Here is a 20,927-nt window from a genome sequence, read left to right on the forward strand (position 1 = left end):
AATAGTTTACACTTACGACACACATTATAGTCATCGGAAAACTAGCGAATTTTACTGAAAAAGATTAAATCGGTAGTGTTCTCATGATGATAACTATGCTTTGTTATAAATGTTTGAAAAGTTTGAAGAACCAGCTTCAAGGATCTATACATCAATTTGAACAATATTGAACAGTTTATGAGTATTTTAACATTTAACGAATTTTCCCATGTCAAATGGATGGGAAATTAAAATTAAAATAGAGGCCTGTTAGACTTGAGCTAAAGAGCTCTTTTCTTCTATTAAACACTAACATTTGAGGGGGTAAGAACGAAAAAAAAAATTTTTGAACCACCCAAATGTGTATGTAGCATTTTATATGACTATACTAACAATACAACTAATAGTTGGCAGATCCGCTTCTGACGCAAAATATTACACATTTTTCTCATTGCTGGATGGACAATTGACGAACATTGCCGTAAAAATTTATTGAATTTGTCTAAAGGAAGGGCTGGTAATGAGTTAATAAGTGAGGTACTAGAAAATGAATTCTCAAATTAAGGAAGATGGGTTATTTTAGATTAATATTTATTAAAAATTAGAAAACAATTAATTTTTTTGATCGAATAAAACTAATAATTTGCACTTTTCTAAATTACAATTTTATTGTTCCGTAAATGAAACTAATTGCAAAACTGTTGCCTCAATATTGTGTAGTGCGTATGGAATCGTGATAAACTCGGATTTTCCTAGTCTACTCAGAGCGAATTCTGGTAAATGGCTGTTTCCTTCAAAACTTTATCTAGTACATGAAAAACAAGTTGTTATCCGCTCAGCGTCTTCAGAATTATGTGTCAACGAGCAATGCTTGCCATAAATTTAAAGCCCGTAACGTTTGTTAATTACTTATTTATGCTGCGATAACATTATTCGTTCAGGTTTGTGATTTGTTCAGTTTCGACCACTACAGTGGCACTTCGCTATAGTGAACATCTCTCTGTATTACCGACTAGTTTTGTGACGCACACGGTACGGTGTAGATTGGTAACCGATCCGGATTTACCGTCCAGGACATCTTGAAAGTTAGTTTCAAAAACCTATTTCGTATGAGAGGGCGCCAACAAATTAGGCACACTGCTCTCTGAAGCTCCTCTCTTGCAGACGTCAGTGTTGACCCTCTACGTCAAGATTGGGAATAGCGAAAGATATATTATAGGCATTTTTAAGAGTTGGCAATGGCTCCGGCAGCTTGTGCCCATCGATTGATCTTTCGTAGACTGATTTTTGGCAACAATGAAGTCAGGAGAAGCCTCAGTTTTCGGAAAGTTAGGCAAGTTTATCAAACGTTATTAGGCAGAGATACGGTGCAGCCTCCATATCACCATATCTGTCAAGCTGGCGACCCTGTCTTGAGGGCGTGCGCGTCGCCGGTCGACCCAGAAATCACCACGGAAAAAGTATTTCAAAAGGTACAAATAAGTTGTAGAAATTTCTCAGAGTTTACAATTAGTCAATAAAGATATTACATGGTAGATTATTACCATATTTCTCCAGATTTACCAGGCTAAAATTAAGAGTTTCAATTGGTTCTTATGAGAATTTCCGTCTTTCGCATGTTAGGCAGTTTTGTAAAACTTACATTTCAGTAAAAGTTCTGAAAACTACAATTCTCGAGTGCCGGTTTGTTTATAAAGAACATGGTCACATGATGCAATAGTATTTTCAGATCTGTCGAAAGTACTTTTCACGTACTGGAACAATTATTTCTTTTCTTGGATGAAATTTTATTCGAAATTATGTCAATTTGCTTAAAATATCAAAATATCCGGTTTGAAGAACTTTTAAATATTGAATTAATATTTACAATACAAGTACGCGTCAAAGTTTGCCTAGTGCTTTAAAAACAAATGCGCTGGTAGTTCGTATCTGCTGAATATTTGATGAACAGCAATACTTACATATACGTATTTATAAAACTGGATTCAGAATATGTATTTGAAGACATATATTTCCATAATAACAATGGTATATCCCACTTTTGCTGGATCGCTTAAAAACTTAGGAATATCGTCTCAAATTTCAGTTGCTGGATCATATGAAAGCCGTAATGAGACATTACAACGCTGTTGGCTTGGCAGCACCTCAAGTAGGAGTTTCTTTGCAAATTTTTATGGCTGAGTTGACGGAAAAGCAACTAAAATATTACGATTCCGATACCATAAGAGTACGGGAAATGAAACCCTTTCCACTTCAAGTGTTTATCAACCCAACTTTGAAAGTCCGTGATTATTCGGTACTGAAGTTTCCGGAAGGGTGTGAAAGTATTCGCGGTTTTGACGCGGAGGTTTCAAGATCCAGAGCTGTTACAGTTTCGGGTCTCGATGCCAATGGCAAACCCGTTACCTGGGAAGCGGTGGGATGGGCTGCTAGGATCGCCCAACACGAGATGGACCACTTACGAGTACGCGGCACATTTATTCTGTCACAATTCGTTACGAGAATGATGTACTCAGTCTTTACTGACCGTGTTAAATATCACTTTGTTTTCTTTTATACTGGAGTACGCTAGCAATTGCAGGAATCCACTTGCTAGCATTACTCTAGTATGAAAGAAAAATTTTTTTCACTATTTTTGTCCGGCATTATGCAAGTAGGATTGCGCTTATGCACAACTTTTACATCATAATGTTGCCTAGGTTTTGATAATGGTTGAAATAATCGACATTTTACTCAGTCGGTAAAAATTGATTATTATCATGCTCTTGACCTTTCGTTTTCAAGCCGGAGATCAATTTTTTAATTTCAATTTTCACATTTCCCACCATCCAAGCACTCTGATTGGTTTGCAATGTTTAGTCAACCAATTAGAATGCTTGGATGGTGACTAATGTGAAAAGTGAAATTACAGAATCGATCCCCAAGTCAAATTTTTCTTTGAGATTATTCATTCTTTTAACCTTCAGTCTTGTTTTATTGTTCCTAACAATAAGAATTGTGGCTCTCAGGTAAATCATGCGTCATATATTTTTTCCAGGGTGCGTTATATGTAGAAAAAATGGATCCATCTACTTTTACTTGTACCGCATGGCAGAAAATAAATGAAAATCACGGTAGAATGGAATTGCGATACTACAATCGAAAAGTGTAGAAGCATCGTATTATTTGACTAGTTGTTGAAAGAACGCGATTATGAGTCCCACTTGAAAGTTCACTTTGGTACGATCAAATTGAATTGAAGTTGAGCTAATTCAAGCCTGAGAAGTAGAAGTGTAAAAAATAATAGTTTTTTTTTTTAAGTCATCTACCGATGTAACTCCAAAGTAATTGACGAATAAAGTATTTTAATTTGCGCAGGTATTGAACAGTCGATTGTTTCCGTCGACATCGTTGTTTTTCTATCGATTAAATTATTGCGACGAAACTTAAATATAAATATATTACATTACTTGGTGGAATTAAAAAATAAGATATTTTATTGATGCATCTTCCAGGATACAGTCATACAGTACACGATATTTGATTAAAATGCGATGTACAACTTACGCTAGATAGTCAGGTTTATACAAATTCAAATCATACCGTGGTATTAATAGTTTTCGGAAGGGTAAGAAATTATTGTTGTGCTGAAATTTCAATCTTTCAATTTTCTTACGAATACTTATTTTTTGTTTTCGCAGTCTTACGAGACTAATTTCAATTTTCGGGTTATATATTTTTTCATTAGGTTTTTTTCTTCTTTTTTTTTTACAATTCTACGAGGAATACGATACCAGATAGTGATCAATTCACGTAACAAATATATATACTTACACGTGTACGGACTTAATTCAACCCTTTACTTATACCCTTAAAAAAGGATGTTGTTTTAGATGTCGCGTCGGTAAATTGTTTGCTGATACACTTATGTACTAATAATTGTGAGTATACAATTTATTATACGCTAAAATTTATAATAAAGTAGGTTTGACATATGTAATTACCGAATGCCAGCAGTCGGTTCATTCTGTATCATCCATTCGAGATTTACGTTTATTATTCGGTACAACTGGATTGAAGTAATCGACCCGTTCCTTTAATCCGTTATATCATTGGTTTTTATTCTTTCCTTTTTGTTTTTCCCCAACTCATCAGGCTCTTCTTATAAATCCTTAGATAGACGTACCTGTAGATCTATTAAGAAATAATAAGTTCGTATAAAAAACCGTTTGGTTGCGGTGACTGTATAGAATTACAAACTATGGATTACTTTATTTGATTGAGTAATTGTGGTTATCGAATGGATGATATGCTATATGAAAATTCGATTGATCATTCTTTGAAACGATCACGTACTGTATCCTGCGTATGTTATATCTACCACTTAATTGTCTTGTATCATAGTTTAATCTTACGCTTACAATTATATCTTTGAATTCATTTACTACAGATTAGCAACATTTTATTTATTTATTTATTTTTTTGTAATTTCATTTACACACTGAATTATTTATTAAAAAGCGTTTGGTTTTCCCAGAGTATTTTTGCTCCGCAGTAATCGCTGAGAATTTGTATTGAAAATTTTACCAAATTCACTTGTGTTATAGCCGTATACGTATTCCATTGTACATGAAATTCTTTTATAACGTTTACGTAATATTTTTTAGACGATAAAAAATAAATGGACGTTACATGTTATTTGTTGAAATGATTTTGGGTGCAAGTCAAAATTTATTACGCATGGGCCTTGGTTTCGCACACTATACACGTAGGGAAAGGATTATTTGAGTCAAGTGACATTCGTTTGATCCAATTAAATGCTATAGTCAAATGCGGCGAACGCAATACTTACTTTATTCAATAAAATATTTTTGTCGGACGAAATACTTGTGACAACTTAATACAGAATTGAATCAATCCTTTTAATGTTCATGCTGACTGTCAATTTATTGAAGATAACACGGCGTGAGTTCCTTGCGATAATGTGAATCTTGTGTCAAGAAAATGTGTAATTGAAGTGACTGATTGAACGCACTTCTATCGTTTTGTCTTGAAAATATGAAATTGCTGTATTAAAACAAATTAAGCTTGTTCTAATACATATTTTTTCGAGTTGAGAGTTCAATGGTTGAGGCCGAAGGTAGTTATTCAAGCGCGCAAAACGTATTCTTCGAATGATATCATTAATAATTCTTTTGACTAAAAATTTTTGTGGGATTTACTCGATATTAATCGGTAAAACTCGAAACCTTGTTGCTGTATACTTTGAAGTAAAAATTGACCACGTGTCAATAGCTTCTGTTTACTTGTCGTCAACATTGATTTCGATGACTCTAAACTTGGTATTGTTCTTCTTTCGTCTTTTCACAGGTCTGATGACAATTTTATCTTTATCCGTATCTGATTTCCTAGCCGACTACCCAGTTTTATAACAATCCCTGAAGATACTTCCGCAGTGAGAAAGTTTACCGCCGTTTATAATACTAGCATACTGATGTTTACGATGAATATTTTCTCTACTTGTTTCAAAGCATGTGGTGTTTCTTTTACCTCGTAAACAAATTAGTGCAACTGATTCAACCAGTTACGCCAAACAAGCTTGGGTTAGATCAGTAAAATATGGCATTCGATCGACGTAAATTTTTCCTCCGTTAGATTCATGTACTTAGTTTATTTGAAGTACCTAATTGTTTCTGTCAGTGAACATGCGACTTGAAGTAAAAATGCGTAAACTTCAAATGAAATGATACTCAGTTGACTCAATTTCGGAAAAGCATCAAAAGATACCCGAACGAATACTTCGCTCGATCGCGACAAGAAAGGCTTTTGACGAATCAAGGAATTCGTTTGACTAAACTATTTTGACAAACTAACTAAATTGAAATTGTCGAATCGGAGTCATCGTATTTGTAACAAATAAGGGATACTAGATACTAGACAACGGACTCGCAACGAAATCTATTTCGTTGGTTCAAGAATTCCTTTCCCTACGTGTAATAATATATAATACTGATCAAAGCATTACTATACGTAAATTGTTGGTACTGTATTTTATAGTTCTTTCTTCCGCGTATTACACGCATTATAATTACATTAACTACACCGATATGATGCTATGGCGTTTGGTAAAAGGTCTAAACTAAATCGGAGTGGTATGAAATTAGACAATAGTCGACGTCGACCTATGATATGTACAGTATTTTACAGTAGGTACGATTACAGCAAGTTTTTTTGGTTTTTGTATCGTTTTACAATTTCATGAATTTATCTCTGCACTCGGTAAAAGCCAAGTTGATTCAAAGTAATCGTATTACAGCTCAGTCGATGCCGCCATCTAGATTCGTGTTGAAAGCGGCCTCGGCTTTGAATTTAGCTGTCGATACTAGTAGAATATAACAACAGTGATTCCTCTTTATCAATTATCTTGCAAATGTATTATACACAGATTACAACTTAACAGGTACCATACAATAATTGTTGAAAGGTATACTAGTACATATTCCTATATCCTAACGGCAATCTTATTTTATTTTCTCTCTTTAAAAATCAATTGAAAAACAGATGCTCGATTTTCTATTCAAAATTACTACAATGTAGTATGTAATATATATACATACATCTACGTAAATCATTGGTCCAATAGGCTTTTTGTATGGAATAATCATCATCATTATTATTATTATTAACATAAATATTCTCTTCGTCATAATTATACCTAAGATTTTGAAGAATTTTGTTTCATTTTATAATAACTTTTGCTAGTCATGAAAGTCTCCAATACACAAGATATACATTCATAATTTGTGAAGATCTCGGTTATTCAGCTTTCAATGTAATTCAAAGTATGTCATCGCGTCTATTCATACATCGAAGTTCTGAATGCTTTTGTCGCAAAATTCGATTGTGCAAATTCGTCGCGCATAACTAACTAAGATTATGAGATTAGTCACAGGAATTGCCTGAACTCTTTAAGCATTTATGATCTGTATAGGCGTACATTATACCTATGCATATACGAGTATTTTAGAATCATTGGATGCACTCGAGTACAGACGAAACGTATAATTTCGGCAACCTCTCTATTTCGCTAATATCGAAAATCTATAATCATTCGTTTCAAATTGCCTGGGGTATACATCTGCGCATATCAGCGTGGTTTTCGTAATAATTATCGGTTAATTATATAAAACTTTTTTTTTCCCGATCGCAATTCTCGTAGCTCAATTCCGTTCGTTCTCAACTTTGCGGATCATTTCATATTCAAATGAATTCCAAAGCAGTGCCGTATTCACTTTATTGATACAATGATCCGAACGAAGTATACTAAGTTCTGCAGAACGATTAAATTTATTGAAATCCGTTAATGAGTGATGATTAAACTTTGTATACAGCATAGTTTCGGGATTGAAAATTTTTCATCCGATAAGTAGAGGAATTTTAATTTTTATAATGCTTAAAGATACCAGCAATTTTTTTTCTTCCTTTTCTACCGTTTTCCTTTTAAAATTGGCATCGATCCGTGCGCGATTGAAAATTTCAACCGCGCGCAAAGTTTTACTTTCAAATCCAAGTGTGAACTCGGTTTTGCTGAAGTTGTTGGGAAGTGTCTTGCTCTTGTCAGGATACGTGTCCTCGGCTCTGCGAGGTTCTCCACCTCTTTCCGTGACCCCGATGATGAACGGGAAATCTCGTCCCGGCACCGTTTCCACCGGCAATGCATCGGCTCGACTGTAGATGGAGGGGAATTCGCACTGTACCTGATTTTTTGTTCAATTAAAAAAAGACATAATCAGTTTACACGATCATGCGTAAGTAAGTCCACTGATGTGTATAGAAGTTTTCATGAAATTGCGTTAATCAGTGACGGAAGGATCAGAGTATTTATTATGCGGGATTATGCGTCGGTAAATTAAAATCTTCTCTCGTTTCTCGCGTGTCACATTTTACGGAGCAAATACTTTATATAACCCATCTTGGTTTTCGAAAATTGATTATTTTTCACCGAGTTATTCGTCAGCTTCACAACCCAGAGCAAAGAAGTTATTCTTCTACTTCTTTCAAGCAGCAAGTAGCTTTTTTATATTGATTTCTTTGAAATATCACAGCCTATGTTACTCCTGCAGCCATAATGCAAACATTTGTGCAAATCGGTCGGCTGGTTTTTCAGTTTATCAATAACAAATACGAAAACAATCAAAGTAACGTAAAAATTGAAAACGATGTGGTATAGATCGTGTGAATCGAGGTTTCAATGTTGTTTACTAACCTACCTCTTTGGAAACATTGAATGCAAGTATTGCATAAGACGAATCAAACAGTTCTCAATTTTAAGTAATCATGTATCGTACCTACAAGAGAAGTAATAAAAATTGCATTGAGTCAAGTAAGGATTTTTCTCAGAGCCGTAACGCGAACTTGGCCACTTGCCGCCTCAAGTTGCGTTATGAAAAATAAATCATACATATCGGTATGGGTGTGTTTGTGCATAATTTCACTTGGGAAACTTTTGAGGGGGAAAAACTTTGGCGGAAAAGTATCTGGAAGGCCAAGAAGCAGGGTTTTAATGAACTGCGTGTAAAAGTTTTAGATCCATCGGGCGGAGGCATGTTATGTGATCGGAAATACGAATGTGTTCAATTTTATTCCGTTTTCGCTAACTCGCCATAAATCGAAGCGCAATTTTGCAGTAAAATGATCAGTAATGTCCACAAATTACAGTCAAGATCATACACATTATAAAATTTGATTCAACAGAACACTCGTTCGAATATCTCGGTCAGTTATGTGACGTAAATTTTTCGAACGTTCGATTTTTTGTTGCAATAGTATTGAATTGCTCTGGGTGGGTGCTAAAAGATTAAATTACGGGAGGTAAAAAAAACCTATCAAACTAAGCTACCGTCTACCGTGCACGATCACTTTTCTTCGAACGCAGTTCATCTTTTCACCCCCAATAAACGAACAAATAATTTTCTTGCCACGTTCGTTCGTTGTTGAATTATCCAGAATTTATTACTACTTTTTTTCTTTCCAAGTTTGGTGTTTTCCCTTCACTAGAGAGTCCAAGCTGTCTTGTACGTCCGCGTATCAATTAAGTCAAGAATAGTCCGGGAACGACTGATTTATATGAGCCGAATAAACATGTATTAAGAATTTCTTGGGATTTGTAATTTCGAAAGAGGCGAAGGAGAATATTGTCAAAATTCATTCCGTCAATAATTGCAGTTCATTTATAATACCTGTGATTAGACTTGTTGTTCTAAACGCGTCTTCGAAAATTAAGGGAGTGCATTTATGGGAGTGATTATACGACACTAAGAAAATATATGCGTAAAAGGGATACGTGATACACATGACACGAAATAATGACGAAAGTAACACGATTATACGATCACGCGTAAATTGAGATGTTTGTTGCCGAATTAGCTTACACCAGCAAAGCTTGACTACTTCTGCAAAAAACGCTTTGTCTAGACTGTAAAAGAATGAAGATAAACGGTAATAATATATCGTTTATAATTGTTACCTGTAAAGTGGACAAATTGTCGTTAAAAGTTAAACCCGCAGGTAGGTAATCGCTCTTCGGGTTACGCGGGCAACGGCAAGCGGATAGCGAATTTAACAATTGGTGAATGGTGCAGTTATACAGCGAAACGTGTTTTCCCGTAAAACAAGCAGTGTTTATACTCACCTATGTACAGGTGTATATGCGCTTTACTGCTGGAAAAACAGTTTCGCTGTATGAACGTTCTAGCAGTTTTTGTACCGATAAAGAGAGAAATCTACACCGAAGCTGACACAGCGACATCCATTTGGGAACCGGTGTAAATGTTATTTTTCACCGGTTTATTTCACATACGTTTACGAGAAGCTATATTGTTCATAAAAAAATTTCATTACTCGTTAAAGCTATAAATTAATCATTTATTACGGTGTCGTAAACACGTGTCCGTTATCATCACCCGGTGATTCCAATCAAAATTGTTTAGGAGATGTTGCGTAATTATAGATATTTATTTGCCCATGGAAATAATTATATCGATTGTCAATTTTCTAATAATACACAAAAAAAAAAACATGTGTTGAAATGGATGTTCATTTTGAGCGGAAATGGCAGTGAAGCTGTCTCAAAATTTGTGACTTCAAACCCGATAAACTCTTAGTTTTTTCCAAGTTTACAATATTTCCCAATTTTCGAATTGCACCAGTTTAAACGGCCCAGTGGAACCTATAACTATTTACAGTGTGACTTTACAGAGAATGTATATTTGAAGTTACTCGCTTCCGGTTGTCAAAATAATAACAATAATATAAACAATTATCGTAATACGTGTTGTATAACCTCACAATTTTAGGTACATCATCGAACTCAAATCATTCTAGTGTCGCAATTACTAATTAGCAGCAAAATAAATATAATTATTTATACTTATATAGCTTCTAGTAGTTTTTTTTTTAAATTTAATTTGAGTGAAAACTAAATTATAACATTAGGAGAAATGAATATTTTTGACAACGTTAGGTACACAGAAACGATCTGCTCAGCTATTTTGTATTAAAAGAAAGTATAACTCGTAATTTTACTGAAAATTTCTGGCATAGGTTTTTTGCCATGAATTGTACGTTACCCAAAACTTTCTTTATGGATTTTGTAAGTTAGGATCTTTTATACTGGATCAGAAAATTGCCGAAAAATTTATTAGGAATAGTTACAATTATCTTCAGAGTTTTTCTGGGAGACTCTTTTCACTGAATTATTTCCCGTAGGATGAAATAGAAATTTTCCTAGAATGGATTTCAGTTAATTTGTGATAAGTAAATTTAAATAAGCACAGAGCTGACGGATTCGACTATACAGTGGAAAAGGATTAACAGGGTGTAAGGTGGAAGCAGGCGAGGGGTGATAACAAAAAATAATGGGAAAACACGGTGGTAAAACCGGCGTATCTACAAACCTGTGTGAAACAATAAGAAAATCCAAAATCGACGAACAGAAAAACGAAATCTAGGTGACTGTGAACTGATTGGGAATTGGATTGCGAAGGCGAAGGGCGGCTTCTTCCGCCGCTTTTTCATTTGCGACATCGAAGTTGAATTCAAGGTTGAAATCGAGACGGGACTCGCTTGGAGTACTCGACGAAGTGCAAAGTCGCTCGCACGTTGAAGACGTACCGTTCCGTGAAATTCTTGCATTACCATCCGGACTTCCGGTACAGCTGTAGCGTGACGTCACTGCTTCAGATCGCGACAGGTTCGGCTCGGGGGTGATTCGCACCCACGGGCACCATGAGAAAAACTGGGCGAAACCTCGGCGAAATCTGCAATTCGAACATATCTCTCAGTCAGAGTCTCAGGGTGCGATTTGTAGTTTCAACTTCTCGTTTCTCCGTTTTCGGAGAAAAAAAGGCAGGTGTTGCGATTACCCCGAAAGTGAAAAGTTGAGTTTTCACTAGATCTCGACGTTTCGAGGTCTAGAGAATCACCTCCGACCATTTTCGGACGGATGTCTGCGTGTGCGCGTGTGTGTGTGATCAATTTTTTCGTCCGACGATATCTCGAGAACGAGTCAACAGATTTCACTGATTCTGGTCTCAGTGGACGCGGCCATTCTAAACTTGGAACTGATTAGATTTTGACTTTGATCCGTTCGGTACTTTTTCAATTATTTTGATAACAAAATTCCAGAGAATCAAACAATAATCATATGTTGAGAATGGATTTGAATGAAAATTGGTAACGTTAAGTTTTTTGGGTCACTCATCACAAATCTGAAGTTAGCTTGCGAAATTCAAAATGGCTATTCGACATGGTGGAACTTTTTTTTTAAATATTTCGATATTGGTAGGGATTGGTAGGCGGAGGTTTTTTGGGTCATCGATAACGAACCCAAGATCAGACTTCCAACATTTGTAATGGTGGATCCATTATAGTGGTTGAAATAAAAAAAACCTTACATCTCCATGTAATATGGTATCCAAGGGCTTTAAAAGCGTTAATCACAAATTTGAATTTTGTAGTTCGAGATTCGAAATGGATATAATTTGTTTTTTCTCTCAATAAACTTGGAACGTGCAGTGCGAGAACGGAAAATTCGAGGCCTGGCTCACGTCCAGTCTGAAGCCACTTGTTTCTTTTTCTTTTTTTGCTCAATAATTTCATTGTTTACGGTTGCCCAATAAAAAAATTTCTAGTACAATGGGAGTTGTAACAATAACGGTTCATATTTTTGGAATTGTCAGAAAATGTGATACAAATACCTATTCGGTGTAAGTGTAGTTGTAAATACAACATTTTTTGTTTATTGCAACACTTATATGTTTGTTCAGTCTATTGCATTTTTTCAGTTGAATAGATTCTGAACTTCAATTTATGGTTGCGTCAAAATCAGATTAACGCAATAGTTACAAGAAAATATAGAACCATTGACCATTATCAAAAAGTAGTGTAAAAATTGAACAGCATAAATCTTGCATAGTTTTTCTGGTTGTAGCTAAAAAAGTCTATTTTCACCCAGAACTAAGCTTTTCGGTTACGGTGAAAAATGAAAACAGCTATAAAGTACAGTAACCACAACTAAAAGCCTTAAAATGAGAATAAAATTCCAGCTAATTTTGATGACAAGCTTCGATATATCGTCCAGAAACAAAAACAAATTGCAAAAAGTGTTGGATTTTGATATTTTGCATGAAAAAGTAATCTTCCTCCATTTTGCCGTTGTCGAAAAAAAAATTCTTATCCATGCAAACTGGGTAATTGGTAACACCTTTTTTAATTGTTCATGCTTGGTATCGTTGTGAGCTGAGATATTTTGTTTATAAATTACTGAGGAAAAAAAAAATTTTCCTCTGATAAAAAAAATTCAAGCATAATTAAAAACTAACAACCAAGAGTACGACTAACTTATCTCATAATTGTGAACATGATTATTTTCATTTTATACCTCGTCCAAAACTTTCAGAATAAATAAATAATTGGTACAAAAATCTTTCAGGTAACAAAATCGATCACTTGAGTAGTTCACTAATCATTTGATTAATTATTATGCATCGGTGGCTGTTTTTAAGTATAAACGTGTGTTTAAAACTCTCTACAACATGTAAAGACTGAAATTTTTATAACAATCCTGATTAACAACCGCCAAAACGAAGGATTCTGAGTGAAAGAAATTGTGTTTCTCCCAATGAAATCAAAAACCGCAACAGCGGCCATTTTAGGCAGTCTTAGTTGAGCTGCGCAGCTTGACACGTAATTTTGTACGTAACATAAGGAAATTTTTTTTTTTTGCGATATTATGGTACCTACTCTATATGATGGAAATAAAGTACTTTTTTCAATCTGTTGGGCAGTAAAACTGAATGTTCTCTAAACCTCTTTAAATTTCGTCGTAAATGTGGCTCGGGAAATCAATGGAGCCTAATATTGGGGAGGGTTTACATTTTATCGGTTCGCTAAGCCCGTTGGGTTTTGGTTAACTGTAGAGAAGAAGCTGCGGAGGGCAGAGGATCCACGATAAATTGAAAAGATTTAAGCATCGCTCGATAGTTCGTTAAAATATGGCAAATCTTCTTGGTAAATTACTATACTATACGTATATGGCGCTTTCACCGTTCGAAAATTGGCTCACGTTTTTTCTCCATCATTCTTGTATCAAAATTTTGCTTTTCACATTATCCAAGATTTGGAAGACAACTCACCAAAATTCTATAACGTTCTATTATAATAGAGACCGCCTTTCTTTGGAGTCATTTGTGAGCATAAAATTTATTTTTCCTCTATATTGTTACTGACGATTTGGAGAAATGGTATTCAATAAAGTTACGATGTGGCACTTGAACGGATTGCATGATTTTTTAATTATGGACGCATATCTAACGATACACCGAATTATTGAGACACTTTGTGTACTCCTCGGAATCTAATTTTTCTTAAGATTATAGAGAATCATTAAATTCGATAACAATGTTGGTTAATTTTATAACTTCGATAATTATATTAAAAAAGTCTGAGCCTGTTAAATGTCAGTTCAATCATTGTTGAACGTCACATCAATATATATATATATATTTATATGCATAAAAATATTCACTGGGTCGCCCCTCAGATCTGTTCCAGATCATTTAAGAAAACTTCTTGTAACGTTTCAAGCCGTGACGTCAACTGGAATACGTGCCTCGAGGCTTCGACAGTTTGAAAATGAAAATACACGTAGTTTTTATAACCACTTACTTCGTTTTTTTTTACGACTTTGGTACAAATGAAAACAACGTTTTAAAACTTGGCAGAGTCGTTGCTTGTAATGATAGTAACAAATCCTGAAAAAAACGAAGCAAGTGGTTATAAAATCTAGATACATTTTCCTTTTAAGACTTTCGTGGCTTTGAGCCACGTGTTCCAGTTGACGTAGCGTCCTGAAATTGGACACAGATTTTTTTGAATGATTTGGAATAGATCTGGGGGGTGGGGGGATGGTCCAATCAAAAATTTTCCTGCCTTCAAACAAGGACTACCCTAATGTATACATATATTATACCCACCGCGAATTCATCCAGCAATATATAATAGGGTTGTACATGCTGTTCGACATGGCTAGCCAGTAGATCGCTAAAAAGACCTCCTGAATGTAGGGCTCGTTTGTGACGTCCGGTAAATAGGAAGTAACTATGAAATAAACGTGGAAAGGCAGCCAACAGACGGCGAATATCACCACGACCACGATCATCATTTTGACCACCTGAAACAATCGGGGAATTTTCATTTAGATAGGGATAGATTCGTTACGGATATGCGAATTGAAAGGATGCGATTCATTAAGGTGAAGACGTACAGATTTAGCGCTGTTTTGTATTTTTACGTCAGGCGAACCGAGGCCGGAAGCTGCTGAGAATTTATCAGCGGCAGAAAAATTTTTCGGGCTAAGAGACTAATAAATTTCGCATACGTATTGAACGGAAAAATGAAAGTATAATCGGGTGTCGTTTTCTCTTTTTTTTGATTCAACAAAAATTGACTAAAATACAGCAGGTTTAAAACTACAACAATATGACGTTACTCGTGGTGAAGTATATCTAATGCGTTAAGAAATCAGTGAAATTCAATTGCTCGTAACATCAGAAATTATCTTTTTCGACGAAAGAGAAAAATACGTACAATCTAATTATTTTGTGTCTATCCGCGCAAGTACGTATAATTTTTTTTCATTAACGCAAAGATGCAATTCGATCGCCGAGACGTTGGAGCCTGCGAGCATCATGCAGTCTCGTCAAAATGATGAATTTTGTGAAAATTTATGTAGTCGGTAGTAAGACACTCGCCTTCGGGCGACGTCTGAAACATTTTCTACCACCAACTCGAGTAAACGATTCATATAAATTTCAATTTAAATTTTGGCAGGTGCCTCGCTTTCATCGCTCAAAGATTCGCTTATGTGCTGTCACCTCGGGCTTCTTCTACGTATAGCGTCGAAGCGCAACCGGGTGGAAAAATGACTGTAAACATCTTAGATCACGTTCGTAAATCAATGTGTTGGAGCTTTCGCTAACCAACTCGCAATCGTCCCATAAACCAATTTTCAACTACGAAGACAAATCGCCAGGTACGTTGCATTTGATGGTTGAAAAAAGATTTCATGACCATACTTTTTATCAATTACATCACGAGATTGTCGTACATTCGGTATTTATGAAATTATTATTATTGTATTGAGATACGGAGATTGAGGAAAAAAGGTGAAGCTTCGATATTGATGCTTCGTTTCATATTGCTTAAAAATGGTTGAAAATCTAGCGAATTCTTTCGGTGCTACTCTGCGACGGTTCATTTAATTCCGAAGACTGTTTTTTACAAATTCAATGTATGACGATTTCGTAATAAAATTAATAAAAAGTATTAATTTCTGGCTAATCAATCTTCTTGGGAAATAAGTTAACCCGCTGAATAATTGAGTCACTTGAAATTTTTACCGCTATTCTCTTCTCGAAAATTCGAGGACCTGCCGACTTACTGAAGGGTAATTTCAAGCCTGAAAGATCTTTTGAATCGCCGATGTATTGTACATAAGGGGTTTGTTTGATCCGTTTTCACGATATAGCGATAAGAATCCCTCCTATAAAAGCTTCTTATATTGAAAAGCGGGATATTTATTTTGATATAATCATAATTTTACATCAGTTTTCGTAATGTTATTGGTCGACGGGCTCGCTGGCGAAACGATTTGACTTTGAAAAATATTTTCTTTACCTCAGAGGTCCGCGTCATTGTTTCCATTTTTATATAATTTTTGTCTTAATGATACAATCCATTGTACTCGGTACATCGAAATGGCGAATATTCCTCGGTGAGGGATTCATCAAAGGTGAACATCTATATTGCAATGCCGAAGCTTCGGACAGTGAGAAAAGATTTGAAAAGGAATACAATCTTACTCCACAGATTACCAAGAGAGATTAATTAATGAAAAAATTCTGGATTCAAAAGAAAGCGGCACTTCAAAGACGGTAAAAAAGCACAATGGGCTTACGTGTTATACCGAATGACTCATAATTCGATGGTTACGATCAGATCGTTCTCTCATTACAAACTGCTAATTATAATTGATTATTCGAGAACTATGGACTAGATAATATAAAAATTATCCCTCGAGGGCAAATGAAAAATCACGCGGCGTTTAATGGAGATAATTAAATGCCGAAAGTGCGCCAGAAGCCTGTCGGAGTTTGCGGAAATGTTTCTACCCGGAAGTAGCCAATCCTGACCTGCACAAATTCTCGCTCGCGAATCTCGTTCCCGTTTCCGGTGTCGGATGTCGTGGGTAACGACCCTGCTTTAACGTGAGATTACGTATACAGGATTTCAACTGCCTGCTAGCTTATCTGACCAGATTTCAATCTGTAGAAAAGGAAAAAGAAAAAGAAAAAAACAAAAAAAAAAACGACGAGAAACAGTTTCCGACAAGTTGACATGTTTGATGGACTGAAAGCTTCGGAAGTGAATTTACGTACTTTGAGGCGACTGATCGGCACGATGTTATTACGAAATTACTCGGAAGGGAAGGAAAACAGCAGCCCTCGAGTAGGAGCAATATAGAATATAATAATATGTACATTGAAGAGAACAAAACGGATCCGGCTAAACCGCAGAGCCCTGGTCGAGATCCTCGTGTGGTACTCGTCTGTTTTTGCCCCTAATGATTAACGGCATCCACTTGATTCGAGTGTTCAATCTATCCGCTAGTTGCCTCGACAAGACAAACCTTTTGAGCGTCTGATCAAGCAGGCCTTTTTTGTTTGGAAATTACGCTTTGCTGTAAAAGAAGTAGACTCGTCGTAGCGAGACTGTTTCGGTCAGAATTCAGGAGCCTAATCGTCCGAAGTTGAAGTGCGTCCACGTTTAAACCGATCGTTACGCAATAACGATATTTTTCGCGGTAAACAGGCAAAAAAAAAAAAAACAAAAGTTGCTAATATTTCGTACTTTTCTTTTCCTTTTGCTCCTATTCGCATTATGCAACATATCGTGTAACAATGAAACGAAAGAAAGTAAATTCACGTCGGTAGACGTAACGACAACTCTGTCCGTCTCTCGCTGCGCCTGCCATTAGGACCTGATAAAAAAGTGAAATCCTAGAATTTGGGGAGGTATTTTTACGCCGCGTCGTCGAATGCAAAAAATCGTTATAGCGTCATCATTGTGCGGGTATCGAGACAATTTCACGTTGCGTATCAGACGCAGGATCGAAATCACCAGACAGATGGTAACCGCAAACTCCATAGAGACGTCCGTTATCTGTGGGTAACGTTTTGATGTGGAATTGCGGCAAACCCTTATCCTCGTTTTTGCTCCGAGCAACGAGGACCGGTTCGATCTTCTTGTGCGGTAAAGCTGCACTGTCCTGTCACTTGTGGTGAGTATTAATATAAACCCCGAGACAAGAAGCTTCGAAAGCTGCGTTTTGCGGGCTGTAACGTATACTGGTCAACCTTTGCCACGCGTATTATAATTCTGTTCACAACTGGTACGATTTTTTTTTGCTTCTCCCACATTCGATGAAATTGTTTTACGAACAGACCCGGGCATCCATTCGGATTAGCTTTTTTTGCAACATCAAGGTAGTCGGCGGAGTAATCGCTGAAAAACGTTGGTCAGAATTGTCAGAAACCAAACTATATACAGTATTCAAGTTTTCGATCGTCTAAAATTACGTATTCACTACAGACGCTCTTAAACTCTTGTCATGACCACCAATCACTGCTTCATCTTACCGTTTTTAGGGACTTTCAGACCAAATGTTTCATCCTACCATTAGTCTTGCTTTTTATTCACACATTCTTTGCGCTCTGCTTCCCTTCGCCGATTTTATTTGTTACATCTTAACAAGAAGCTTTTAACTTGATTTAACCTAACCTAACCTAATCATTCACCAATTAATTTATTTTTACTTGTAACTGCATGCGCACGCTGTTAAATACCTTGCGTGTGAAAGGGACCTGCCTCAGTGTCGCAAGTAATTGAGACCGGGTATATTGCAGTGTAATTCGGTACGGGTCTTCCGTCATTACGTATAGCGAATCGAGGCATTGTGGGATAAATTCAAGAAACAACCTTATCCCCGGTATAATAACTGGGTTGTGGGGGATCGGACGTGGCTGTGTGCACCACGAAGCGAATATTGAAAAGTAGACAAAGCGAGCGTGCATGTGACCCACGACTTGTAGGTATAACACCAGTGGTCAGACCGCTCTTGCCCCGTTATACCCTTTGTCGTTGCTTTTACGACGTACGAGGGGAGGTACGATATAAATTACGTGCTTTCCTGGACACCCTTAAGCAATAACAGCAAAGAATGAACAAAAGCCTTCCAACAGTCACTGCTTCAGAGGTGCTTTGTGAAAGCTGCACTATCGCGCGCGATACGCGTATAATAGAATGCTTAATGCGCGTGTACAGTGTACGCATAGGAAGCTTTCGTTTGAGGGGGAAAAATCATCGAAACGTATGTCGATGGATATCAAACTTACGATTAAGGAAAATCTGGTCGAAAGCGTGAGTTTTACCGCAGGTTTGATCGATTCGATCTTCAATTGTGTCAATTATTGTTTTGTCTCAATTCATGGTGACAATTCAAACACATAATTTTCTTGAATCAAGGATCTTTCGCTGCTCTTCACAAACTGATAGGAATTTTGGAAGTTTTGGCCGAGTGTAATGGGTTTCAAGAATCGAGGGAAGTTTGTAACGGAGTGAAATAATATTTCCGATAATGACAAGGGGTTCGTATTAATTGCCCATTACTGCGTTCTAATTGCTGGCTTCGTTTTAACTCCAGCAGTCGCGCGTTGCCGCCGCGTTTCGTTAAGAATGGTTTGAATATATCCTACAAATTGGCCGACCAATTATCTCAACGTTTGATTAACCTTGACTTTGATCATGAGGTTTAAAATCATTTGTGTTACGTGGCAGCTCAGTTTACGTGAGCAGAAACCGTGAATAACAAGATCGCGTGCATTCTAGAATTATACATACGTATATAAAAGTTCGACTTTTCGTTTAGATGGTAAAGAAATAATCCTGTCACATATCCAAAATTGTTGAGTCAAGTCAACGCTGAAGCCCAACTTCCAACTTGAAATCTAATAAACGTGAACAGAATGCTGCGGGAACATTCAATGCCAAGTCACCGCCGAAGTTTCATCGCGCACTCTTTATCGGGATTCAATCGAAAGACCTGCAAGCTCCAAGTTTTCGCAGCTGAACCAAGATCTATGAAACAAACTACAAAGTGATTTTATTGTCCCAGAAGTGTCCCGTTCGTGCTCTTACATTTTTCTCGGTAGAAAAAACCTGCTCGTTGTCTGAAGTTTGCACCTGACGTGACCTAGTCGTCCGTTATACTTACAACGTGGAAATCTCTCTTGATAGAACATTTAATCAATTTATGATTCTCTTTAAATTAATATATATATTATGATATACTTGCAAATCACGCATTACAAATCTTGGAGCACCTCTTTCACGTGTATATATATATATATATAGGTCGTTCCACGGGCGGTTGAAGCTTGACGTGGAAAAAGCGACGAAATTAACTTGACAAGTATCGTTTCGTGAGAAATACGAGCATGCAACTTTCTGCACATTAAACGGACAAAATACCAGCTTTGAACACTTGTATATCTAACTACAGGTTTTGCATTATTTCTTTACGTTTATGCTCACTTTTAGCCATCGATAATACGGATCAAAAATGTTCAGTTTGTTATTTTCAACGTGACAATTTGTCATCGCGAGAGAATAGTTGGCGGGCTTTGTGCTCGGAAAGATCGTCTCCTATATAAAGCGGGCGATGAGAAATACGGGAAATTGTTGGAACCCGTTCAGCTAAAGCGATAAGGTTTCACCGGCTTTTTCGAACGCTCTAATTACGGCCATCCTTACATGGAATCGGCGATAGTTATAACAGGGGTAAGAGTCGTGATATAGACTTGTCAAGATAGACTTAACTCCGGGATCCTTACAATTTTGTACAAAGGGTTGGTTAATCTCCGCTCTCTTATCCACTTTCTCGTCTTACACTAAATGCGTAGGGATGCTTGGTAATTCTTCGAGATTGAAATTTTACCGAGATGACGGTGAAACGCGCAACTTACGCGAATAAACTGAAATGACTTTTTAAATTGAAATTTTGAACATTGTTCGTAGTCTTATTTCACAAGTGCGGGAGCAATTTTTATTATCGATCAATTTGTATCCCTTCATGTCTTTCCCAGAAAATCGACGAAGAAATTAACTGAGAAATAGGAACGATTTAGTTGAACAGTCCGGAAATCTGAGTGCTTTTAATATAGCGGAACGTAGGCTATATCTTGCTATTATAATGGAAATACATTGTTTCTGCCTCATTAAAATGTCAAAAGTTTGAGAGTATAACTACGCTTGGAATATCTTTTTATGTACATCATGTAACGGAAAAAATC

At 36.4% G+C, this 20,927-nt stretch overlaps 2 protein-coding genes across 4 annotated transcripts in view; one reads left to right on the top strand and one right to left on the bottom strand.

Annotated features, from left to right (window-relative positions):
- Window positions 1–1,123: 1,123 nt before the first annotated feature.
- Window positions 1,124–5,405, top strand: LOC124179100 (peptide deformylase, mitochondrial-like). Its single transcript, XM_046563177.1, has 3 exons — window positions 1,124–1,451; window positions 2,066–2,443; window positions 3,017–5,405. The coding sequence occupies exons 1-3, from the start codon at window positions 1,218–1,220 to the stop codon at window positions 3,128–3,130; spliced, it is 726 nt and encodes a 241-aa protein (XP_046419133.1). The 5' UTR covers window positions 1,124–1,217; the 3' UTR covers window positions 3,131–5,405.
- The window catches only part of LOC124179099 (tachykinin-like peptides receptor 99D), a 127,232-nt gene continuing 110,818 nt past the window's right edge, over window positions 4,514–20,927 (bottom strand). For 2 of the 3 annotated variants that reach the window (XR_006869951.1, XR_006869950.1), the window contains 3 exons: window positions 14,493–14,689; window positions 10,914–11,276; window positions 7,580–7,715 (listed from right to left, as the gene is read on the bottom strand). Coding sequence is in view for 1 of the 3 variants with exons in the window: in XM_046563176.1 (XP_046419132.1) it covers window positions 7,576–7,715; window positions 11,131–11,276; window positions 14,493–14,689 (483 nt within the window). In the remaining 2 variants the exon portion in view is untranslated. Of the gene's footprint in view, window positions 7,716–10,913; window positions 11,277–14,492; window positions 14,690–20,927 lie in introns of all 3 variants that reach the window. The other variant, XM_046563176.1, reaches the window with a different exon arrangement.

This window comes from Neodiprion fabricii, chromosome 3 (assembly GCF_021155785.1).
Source record: "Neodiprion fabricii isolate iyNeoFabr1 chromosome 3, iyNeoFabr1.1, whole genome shotgun sequence".
Classification (NCBI taxonomy): domain Eukaryota; kingdom Metazoa; phylum Arthropoda; class Insecta; order Hymenoptera; family Diprionidae; genus Neodiprion; species Neodiprion fabricii.

What these genes read in the sequence shown, in the direction of transcription:
- LOC124179100 (XM_046563177.1), top strand. Translation starts at nt 1,218, where the DNA reads ATGGCTCCGGCAGCTTGTGCCCATCGATTGATCTTTCGTAGACTGATT. An exon ending in CGGAAAAAGTATTTCAAAAG is followed by an intron (nt 1,452 to 2,065) that starts GTACAAATAAGT and finishes CTCAAATTTCAG; the next exon opens with TTGCTGGATCATATGAAAGC. An exon ending in ACGAGATGGACCACTTACGA is followed by an intron (nt 2,444 to 3,016) that starts GTACGCGGCACA and finishes TATTTTTTCCAG; the next exon opens with GGTGCGTTATATGTAGAAAA.